This window comes from Chrysoperla carnea, chromosome 2 (assembly GCF_905475395.1).
Source record: "Chrysoperla carnea chromosome 2, inChrCarn1.1, whole genome shotgun sequence".
Classification (NCBI taxonomy): Eukaryota; Metazoa; Arthropoda; class Insecta; order Neuroptera; family Chrysopidae; genus Chrysoperla; species Chrysoperla carnea.
Genome location: NC_058338.1, coordinates 3,175,342 through 3,185,439, shown reverse-complemented (window position 1 = coordinate 3,185,439; position 10,098 = coordinate 3,175,342). Strand labels below are relative to the sequence as shown.

Here is a 10,098-nt window from a genome sequence, read left to right as displayed (position 1 = left end):
GGGAACGGACGTGAAAAAAGGGCCCCCAAATTGATGGTAGCCAAGGGCCCCGCTGAGGGTTAATCCGGCCCTGTGTGAATACAAAATAGATATTCTATGATATTAAATAATAAAAAAAAACTAAATAGTTAACTATTTTAAAAACCAATTTTTATAGGTACTTTTATTAGTAAAATATTCAGGAATTTGTGATATACATTCAACTTCACAATATTCTTTACGACAATTTTTATGAATTTTTTGTTGTGAATTCCCATCGATCACGTGATCTAAACGAGTATCATTTGGATAAAATAATTGTACATTTGCACCTGCATATTTAGTACAACAGGATTGATCTTCTCTCCATTCTCGAATACGATCAATAGCCGAATGCCAAAAATAAACGTATCTTACATTTTTACCATAATTTTTAAATACATGTTGAGCCTAAAAGTTATTACGAAAATATTCATTATAAAATTTGAGTTATAATACAGTAAAAATTGGCTAATTAAGGAAAAAGAAAAAAATCGCTCATTTATGCACAAATCTGATGGAATGTGTTATCCTACTAAATTTGGGTCATACTTTTCAAATTTGTGATCAAAATAATTCTAGCTTTATTAGGTTTCAAGAAGGTGGAGTCCTGTTCATGGAATTAAACACATAATTGATAGTTAGCTAAAAACTGACATCGGAGTTGAAAAAATTACCCAAAATTAGTGGGTTTCAAAAAAATTCCAATAAAATCGGATCAAATTTGGCTGTGTTAAAAATACGTATTTTCACCAAGTAGTCATCATCAGTAAGAATTAGCTAGTGATTACTCTTATTATGAATGTTACTCTTTGCTAATTTGGTGGCGGACTATCAATTTTGTTTTCTTTTTTTTTTGAGCTATAAGACCGAGGAAAAAAATAATGAAAATCATAAAATTCATACGGGCGAAAACGAAACATTTTAGCAAAAAGTGATCGATTTATTTCATTTTCGTTAATCTGTTACATCTTTGACTGTACTATTAGCAATTTGAAAGTGTTATCATGTATTATAGTGTAGGCGCTGAGTGGGTTTCGTATGCATTGATAGATCCCACCAATCAAGGAGTATTTCGACGTATTTTGACCCGCTGAATCTGAATTTGCAACTTGCCCATCGTTCATAGTGGGAGCAAATTTGAAAAACAAATTAATTGTTTATACGGCTATAGCTCCTAAACAATTAATTTGTTTATATCAAATTTCCTCCCACTCTGAGCGATGAGCATGGAAATACACTCCTTCTTCGGTAGGACCTGTAAATTCAACCGAAACCCACTCAACGCCTATACCATTATAAACATCAGATTTTATTTACAAAAATGAAACATACTTTTCGAAAAAAACCACCCTGTCCTTGTTCCACAATCGATTCAAACAAAAAATTACAATTACAACGTTCGATTTCATTGTAATCCGTATCATATAAGACGACACATAATTTATAAATACTTGTGACATGTTCCGTCCGCCGATTTCCATACCAATCACTTACATAAATTGGTGGTTGATATTCATCAATAAATTGTTGTGTTAAACCAGTTCGTTTACATAAATCAATAATTTGTATTTTACGCATTGGCAGATGAATTGCTGGTGTCCAACATTTTGTAATATTATTTAATTTCATTTCATCCGTAATTTTACAAATATTATCATTAATATCTTCTAACGAAAAAACACTTATACTATATCGACATATTTTCCAAAACTTTAAATTATCCCAATTTTTTATTAAATTTGTATAAAATGATTGATTTCGAATAAAGATAGTTTGATAGACAATATAAGAGTATTGTTTTTGTCGTAACAATTGTCGTAATTTCTGTTTATTTTCATCATTTTCCATTAATTCTTGTTCGCATTTTAATTTCCATACATTTTCTTTAATAATTCCATTCCATTGTTTACATACCAGTGTACAATGTTTTGACAATGTTGTGACATCAACTTTAGTTAATATCAATGATAATATTTCTGCTGGTAAATAATATTGATTATTCAGTATTAATCCATTATTTGTCTCTTCATTCATTTTATATAAATATTCTTTAACTTGTTTGTGTGATTCTTGAAAAATAAATTTTAAATCCTTAATAATTTTACTTTTTAGCTTTCATAAAGTTTTCATAATAGCAATAGTAGTAATAGTAATAGAAAAAGGTTCGTCGACCAACAATTGTCTCATCTCCAAATGTTTCTAATAAGTCTACGACCTCATCTATTAGTAGGGGAGCCCAAGAGGGGAATTTGTGGGATTCCTTGGACCTTCCTTAGTACCTCCACCAAATATTAGCCCTAAATATGGGGGGAATCGCATAGGGCAGACGGTTAGATTAACTCGAGAGCGTCAGATTAATATATGGTGGGTTAATTACATGCTAAAAAATGCTAAATTTCAATAATATGAAAAAATTTTGATCTCGCTTGGGTTACTACGGGTAACAAACTTTGCAAGCCACCCATTTCTTTGCGTCTCGCTTAAATCGTCAGATTATTGGAATGTACATTTTTTAACATCTATTAACTAACCCACCATATCTTAATCTGACGCGCTCGAGTTAATTCAAATATCGCAATTTTGTTTTTACTAATCTGATCGTCTGCCCTACGCGTGTCCCCTCTTAATTATGGCTGATATTTGGTGGAGATACTAAGGAAAGTCCAAGGAACTCCCCATATCTTAATCTGACGCGCTCGAGTTACTACAAAAATCCTCTCTTGGGCTCTCTTACTATATTCATTGTGTACGTAGTCATGGTAATCAATCAATGCAAGGGACAATAAAATCAACACCAGCGCTTCCAGTGTAATATTTTGGCATTAAAAAAGGCTGTTTTGACTTAAAATATATTATCTAAGGTTATGACTAATTTGCAATTCTTTACATGTAAATGTTAATAGTAAATGTCAAATGAAAATTATTGAAAAATATCAATTAATATTAAACTTGTTGCATTAAGAATGATTGAACCTAAGCAATTACCTCAGATGTTAGCACGCTTAAAATCGTTTGACACTCAGTCTATATAACTTTAACGTCAATGTAAAGTAGTGTATCGTTACCATGGAAACGACTCCAATAAAATTCATGCACGGTACATTTATTTGAAAGCTGAGTTTACACGAAAAAAAAAGATTTTTCAATAATTATTTGCTTTTGTTTCGGATAATTGTCAAAATTCAAGTAAGGAAAATCGAATATATTTTACCTTTTTCAAACAGCGCTTTTGATAAAGATAGAAGATATGTAATATGTCTTTCTTAAATTGACATCTATCCGAATCCGAAATAAAAATGAATCCTTTTTTAAATGAAAAGCCCTATTGTGATTGAATTTAGAATCGCTTGAAGTTTAATTCAAAGTTAAATTTTTTTCAGCTACCAACATAGATATTTTTGACGTTTTTATTTTATCGCACGTCGTTTCTCGGTAAATTTTGCATCCTCATCATTGACTTTAAAGTATACAACGTCAATGATCCCCATACAATGATTACCTATCTTTTTCTTACAGAAAAAGTGTACAACGGGTGCTAAATTTACAGAGAGAAAACAATTGCAGTATTGATAATTTTTAAGTAAACTTTTTAACTCGATCATAAATATAATTAGGTTTATAAAATTTAGCTAGATAAAAGAAGAAGCTGTGAGCTTGTTTATACTTTTTGTAGCTAAGAGCTACAGGTTTTTCTTTTAAAATAATCCCGCCATTAAATTTCTACCATTTACTACCAATTTTAAATGAAAGGCTACCAATATTTAGTGATTAAAGACCCATAAAATGTTGTTATGTACGCCGCCATTTGCTTTATACTGTCAGTCTATTCTAATAACATTAATTATTGGACAATAATTTGTGTTTTTTTATTAATTTTAATGTGCAATTATTCAGCGTGATTATACGTGTTTAATTAATATATTCATGTTTTTTATGAAATTTTGACTGATAATAATAATATAATTTTTAATAAGCATTATTTAAGTTTTTTTTGTTCAATAATAATTCAACTTGAGTTTACATAATCTGTTTTCTTTATAAAATTCATAAATAAATCAAATACTTCCTTCAATTTAATGTAATAATTAATAAATATTTATAGGTAATTAATTGGTAATGATAAAATTTGTATATTTTATAGTAAATGTCATTAATTTTTTTTAATTTTTTTGGTTAAGTTGTTTACGCTTGATATACAACTTTCAAAATAAAATACAACAATTTTTCGTAATATTTGTTTTGATTTGAATTATGTTTGTAAGTAATAAAAATTATTTAATATTATTATGTTTTGTTGATAGCTCAAAATGACATATCGGAATACAACGTCAATAGAAATTGTTATCCCCACTTGTAAGAGATTGTTCCATTCAAAATAAGTGAGTTATTTTGCGATGAAGTCACAATGTTTAATTTGACCGCACCAACAAATATTCGGTAAGAAATTTGTTATAATTAACAAATAATTGAGTCATTTTTATGCTTCTTTTATGAGGCATAATGATCTATGGTTGTTTGGAAATATGCATAAATTAATTAAGTGTAAGACAGTTTTGTTGTTAGGAATATTTGCCACTTTTCTTAAGATATTTCAAGAAATTGTAAAAAAATTAACTAGTTTTTATGATCATCCTTTTCATGCACTTTTTTGTTGCTGGATTTCGGCATCAAAAATTAAAAAAATTTCACTTGCTGCTAAAATATCATGCTCGAAGAAGACTAGGCGAAAAGATTAAGCCCTGAAAAACTTGGTCCGATTTTATCTTGATTCGATGTCTGTTTTTTTTGCTAGCTCACACTCATATGCTTAATTCTGGGACTAGGACTCCACATTCTTGCAACCTATTAGAGCTCGGTTAATTTTAATCACAAATTTGAAAAGTATGGTCCAAATTTAGTAGGATTACATACTTGGTTTATCAAAATTTGATAAAATTTGGATGTGATAGAGCAAAATTAAATATTTTGGATTCTGATGACGTCATAAAGTTAAAAAATTAAATTTTTTTTGATAACACAGGCATATTTGATCCGATTTTATTGGAATTTTTTTTGAAACCCACTAATTTTGGGTCATTCTTTTCAGTTGCGATGCCATTTTTTCTCTAGCTCACACTTATGCGCTTAATTCCGGGACCAGGACTCCAAATTCTTGAAACCAATTAGAGCTAAGTTAATTTTGATCACAAATTTGAAAAGTATGGCCCAAATTTAGTAGGATTACATACTTGGTTTATCAAAGTTGGATAAAATTTGGATGTGATAGAGCAAAATTAAATTTTTTTGAACTTGATGACGTCATAAAGTTAAAAAATTCGATTTTTTTGATAACACAAGCAAATTTGATCCGATTTTATTGGAATTTTTTTTAAAACCCACTAATTTTGGGTCATTTTTTTCATCTACGGTATCTGTTTTTCGCTAGCTATCACGCATGTGCTTAATTCCGGGACTAGGACTCCACATTCTTGAAACCCATTAGAGTTAGGTTAATTTTGATCACATATTTGAAAAGTATGACCCAAATTTAGGTGGATTACATACTTGGTTTATCAAAATTGTAATCAGTTTCTTATGTAAAATACCCCAGCATCATTTAGGAGAGTAATAAGTTCCTTGTTTTGCTCGGAAACGTTGAGAGAAATCAATACTTATTTTGATAATCATTTGAATAAATTAAAAGAGTTTATCAATTAAATGTACAGACTCTTTAAGATAAAACGGCACGATTATGTCTGCTATTCCCAATTTTGCCTTTACTCTTATGTTAAATACTACCAGTATAGAATATTTCATCAACATCGTTAGAGCCGATCCCAATATATATAAGTCACAACCTTTATATTTGCCATCGGCGCTATGTACCCTCGTTACGACCCTGATAGCTTGATACCCGCCCGCTTCTCTAGACTTAAAAGTAAAGATTGGTAATGCCCATTTCGTTGTAGCCTTTACCACTTTCATTTATCACTATCTCCCTTTCATAACACTCGATATAATAGTAGGGTTTGTTTTACACATGTAAAATATATATACAGTTTTCAATTTTTTTAAATGTCAAATAGTCATAATTCATTGAGTTTATGGTTCAAAATGATGCTAATAGAAGGCGCAGTAAAATGTCAGATTAAATTTAATTTTTTTTAAATATAGTTTTATAAATTATAGCTCATGTAATATTCTGATGTATGAGCTAAATTATTGTAGTCTTTCTTTCAAATCCATTCGGTAGTTTTAGCGTGAAAGCATAACAAACACACAAACAAACAAACATTGTTACTTCTCATTTATAATATAGAGATAGAGATTTCTAAAAATTGATTAACTTTACAATTTCTTTTTAATTAAAAAAAATATTTTCAGATGCAATGGAGTTGTTAATACTGCATCAAAAACAACAACAGTACCGCGTGTTCAACGATCACCGACCACATCTATACCATCATTAATCAATAAGGATACAACAACAACACATTCAACATTAAAATATGTTGATAATAATAAAATCACATCGAATTCATGTTCGTTTCTAATAAAAAAAGAAGTATCATACGATGATCCATATGCATTTCATGACTCGGAAGTAAATTTATTAAATAGTGCAACATTATTAAAAAAACAATTAATTAAAACAGAACCACCACAATCCTCTTCACCTAATAATAAAAATAATGTACATAATATTAATATTAATAATACCAATACCAATACGACCACGACCACGTTAGCTTTATTAAATCCTAATTTAATAAAAAGTGAAAAACAAACAAATAATAATAATGATGGTGGTGGTGGTGTCTGTTCAAAAACAATGAACAAATTGCAAGCGCAAATTGCACGACATAAAGTGAATGTTAAACATAAAAAAGAAATAAGTCCTGTACCAAATAATATTACAAAAATTGAATCTTCTTCTGTTGATGTTAAGCCCAGTATTATAGATATAAGTGATAATAATAGTACAGTGTATCGTAAATTATTTACGGATACGGGTAATAATTTAACTAAAACACGACGTGTCAATTTAAAAACAACACATCATGAAACATTACAAAGGTAAACATCAATAAACTAAATCAATATTTTTATAAAAAAAAAAACTAAATGTTTGACAGCAACATGGCAGATACTAATGGAAGTAATTTAAAAAAAAAAAAAAAAGTATAAAATTATTTAATTGGATTTGGTCAAATTATCCCACTTTTTATATTGTTATTCTATTATTGTGAGAAAACATTAGATTTTGTACGTAAACAAGCAAACCATGCGGCAATGTGCGTGGTTTGTTTCAAACCATCCCCAAAATGTTTTTCGGATCGTTCTGATCAAAAGGTTTTACGGCCACAAATTTTTTTAACAGATAGTTTTTGAACTACGAGCTATATAACTATAACGTATGTGGAGCTTTAATCGCAGTTTCACAGAAAGCTTTGATCGCCCGTAGCTCGAAAACTACTCGTTAAAAATTTGGCCTTCGAATATCGATTTAACCGTTTTTAGTTTAGTTTAGTTTAGTTAAACATTTTAGTTGAAGTTAACGCCAAAAATCTGTTTTTCGTCGCTTAAATTTTTGTTTTCTTGTGCATTACAATAATTTTTCTTTAAAACTGATGGTGGTACTAATAAATTTTCTCCATATTTAGGATACGAACGCGAAAACGTGTTTGGCATGCTCCATATCAGTATGGTAATGTGTGTGATGCATTTAGTTTATCGGATACCGATGATTCGGATATGGATGAAGGTGTTATGACATTGGGTAATATAAATCATTGGAGTACACTGGTTGGAGTGGATCGTGAGATGCATATACAAAGGAATCGTGAACGGATGGCACGTGCATTATATAAACAGAAATTGGAGAGGATTAATGATAATATGAATTGTCATCGAACGATTAAATTAATTGGAGCAATGCAAGGAACGCAATGTTCACAAATAGCTAATATTATTTTACAACAACATTCTAGGTTTAGAGATCGTTTACAACATCGGTGAGTGTGGATTTTTTTTTTAAATAAATATTTACCAATAACTGTTATTCTTAGCTTTGCTACTAATATTATTACATTTAATGTCGTTGGAAGTCAAGGAAACTTTCACTCTCTTTGACGTGCTTATGACGTAAAAAGCGTGGTCGAGTTCTTAAACGAGCAACAATGTCAAATGGTTCTTGGGTCCGTAGGATTAATCTTGTAATCCATTTGATCCATTTGAAAAGATTCTTAGAGATTTTTACGCCATCGAGTTTTGAGTTATCGAGATTCTATTGTATAATTAATAAAAGTATAATTTTTGGTTATGGTGTTTTTTTTTTCTTTTTCAAATTGAAAACAGATCGAGTAGCTCAGGTTTATTACCACCACGACAGTGTTCTTACGATGGTGATGGTGGCCCTTGTAAAGCACAAGCACTACCATGTACAAGACATTGTGGACGTCATATAATGTATAATTCGGATCAATTATTATATGATTATTGTACAGCAAAGTTTGCTGACAACACACAATGTTGTATACCAGTGTTTGATTTAAATCATGAACTACCTTTGTGTATCGAGCATGCAAGAAAACGTGATAATTATAATAAAATGTGTCAAGTTGTTAAACCAAAGAAACCACGTAAAAAAGTGAAACCATCAGCGATGATACGTCCACAAAAACGAAGTAAGAAACGTAAACGACCATCGTCATCACAACATTCTTCTTCATCTTCATTATCATCACAGCATCATCATGTATCGAAAACTACGTCCAATAATCATCTGCATCAGCATCAGCATCATGATAAACAACATGTTCAACTGCACTCAGAAACCAAATCATCTACTGGTAAATTTTTATTCTATTTAGTTATTATAGTCGCATTAATGAATGTTTTAAGACTGCAGTCCTCAAATTATTCCCTCTCCAAGTTATTTCCCCATAATTATTTTCCCCGACAGGCTTTTATAAAAATTTAAAAATTATTATGTTTTTTTTCGGAATGTTTAGCAGATATTAATGTGGCTGAAACATCATCGGCATGCGATAGTTCAGACGATTTAGGACTTTCAAATCCTCTTGCCGAATCTACGGAATTATCTACACCAAATCATTTTGGTATGCTTTTCTTTTATTTATTGATTTTTTTAATTTGATATAATTTTAAAAATAAAACATTTAAAATCCAGGCGGTGACGAGCCAGATGATGATATGGTAGCTCAAGTATTGGGAGTTGGTGAGGAATTACCTTTAGAATTAGCTGGACCAGCGGAAGCACTTGTAAATCAAGCATCTAGATTATTAGAAGAAACTGATTTGACGAATGTTTTTAATCAAATACCACCGGACGCTTTCAATGATTTATTTGCCAGTAAGTTTCTGGAGGTTCATTTTGTTTCTTTTTGATTTGAGCTTAAAAATTACTGATAAAATATTTAAAATTATAGTTGATCGAAATGGTGTATATGAACCGACACGTGAAGAAACCGAAGAATTAGAACGTGCTCTCGAAGCTGTTAATCAAGATGTGAAATCATTAGAGAAAATGTCACAAACTCAAGGCATTTTAGATTCGCTGTTAGATGAACATGCATTAGTTGAATCGTTGGCACACATGCCAGATGTATTCCCAAATTTAAATGGTTTTAGTGTAACTAGTAGTAGTAGTGTTGCTCAAACAGTTTCATCCACAGTTCCAACCGTAATTCCATCACGAATTCATAATTTAGATAATATTATATCTGTTCAACAACCACCTGCACATATGCCCTCCTAGAGTTTTTTTTTAAAACTAATTTATTGAAACTAACCTAAAAAAAACTAAACAAAAAAAATTGAATCAGTGTATAATTTTTAAGAATTGATTGTGAGAAAGAAGTTAACTGAAAATGTGAAGAAAAGAATGTCGCTTTAATTAAATTTTAAGGTAAAAATGCAATAATTATAACTTGTTTTTACATCACTGACTTTTTTTTACAAGATTATCTAGGGTCGGGCGTAGTATTTGACACGAGACTTCAGAACAATTGGAAATTTGAGAGAGTGGTATCAAAATCATCAATAGGGAATATTCATGTATTTTTTTTTAATATT

The 10,098-nt window shown here is 30.2% G+C and overlaps 2 protein-coding genes across 5 annotated transcripts; one reads left to right on the top strand and one right to left on the bottom strand.

Moving 5' to 3' along the window:
- Positions 1–59: 59 nt before the first annotated feature.
- LOC123294217 (F-box only protein 44-like) lies at positions 60–3,360 on the bottom strand. Its single transcript, XM_044875331.1, has 5 exons — positions 3,233–3,360; positions 3,007–3,135; positions 1,354–2,090; positions 162–429; positions 60–94 (listed from the first exon to the last, which is right to left on the bottom strand). Exons 3-5 carry the CDS (start codon positions 2,053–2,055, stop codon positions 60–62), a joined length of 1,005 nt encoding a protein of 334 aa, XP_044731266.1. The 5' UTR covers positions 2,056–2,090; positions 3,007–3,135; positions 3,233–3,360.
- A 622-nt stretch (positions 3,361–3,982) lies between these two features.
- On the top strand, positions 3,983–10,098 carry LOC123292497 (INO80 complex subunit D-B). Of its 4 annotated transcripts, XR_006535005.1 has the most exons (9): positions 3,983–4,123; positions 4,323–4,458; positions 6,385–7,077; positions 7,665–8,015; positions 8,359–8,852; positions 9,015–9,122; positions 9,194–9,376; positions 9,453–9,931; positions 9,986–10,098. XR_006535005.1 is itself a non-coding variant. In XM_044873205.1 (8 exons), the coding sequence occupies exons 2-8, from the start codon at positions 4,427–4,429 to the stop codon at positions 9,779–9,781; spliced, it is 2,187 nt and encodes a 728-aa protein (XP_044729140.1). In that variant the 5' UTR covers positions 3,983–4,123; positions 4,323–4,426; the 3' UTR covers positions 9,782–10,098. The 4 variants fall into 4 exon arrangements, 3 of the variants coding, with proteins under 3 accessions (XP_044729140.1, XP_044729138.1, XP_044729139.1); XM_044873205.1 differs by having other exon boundaries at positions 9,018–9,122; positions 9,453–10,098; XM_044873203.1 differs by having other exon boundaries at positions 9,453–10,098.

What these genes read in the sequence shown, in the direction of transcription:
- LOC123292497 (XM_044873203.1), top strand. Translation starts at nt 4,427, where the DNA reads ATGTTTAATTTGACCGCACCAACAAATATTCG. An exon ending in ACCGCACCAACAAATATTCG is followed by an intron (nt 4,459 to 6,384) that starts GTAAGAAATTTG and finishes AAATATTTTCAG; the next exon opens with ATGCAATGGAGTTGTTAATA. An exon ending in AGAAACCAAATCATCTACTG is followed by an intron (nt 8,853 to 9,014) that starts GTAAATTTTTAT and finishes CGGAATGTTTAG; the next exon opens with CAGATATTAATGTGGCTGAA.
- LOC123294217 (XM_044875331.1), bottom strand. Translation starts at nt 2,055, where the DNA reads ATGAATGAAGAGACAAATAATGGATTAATACTGAATAATCAATATTAT. An exon ending in AGGGTGGTTTTTTTCGAAAA is followed by an intron (nt 430 to 1,353) that starts GTATGTTTCATT and finishes AATAACTTTTAG; the next exon opens with GCTCAACATGTATTTAAAAA. An exon ending in TGAATATTTTACTAATAAAA is followed by an intron (nt 95 to 161) that starts GTACCTATAAAA and finishes TTAATATCATAG; the next exon opens with AATATCTATTTTGTATTCAC.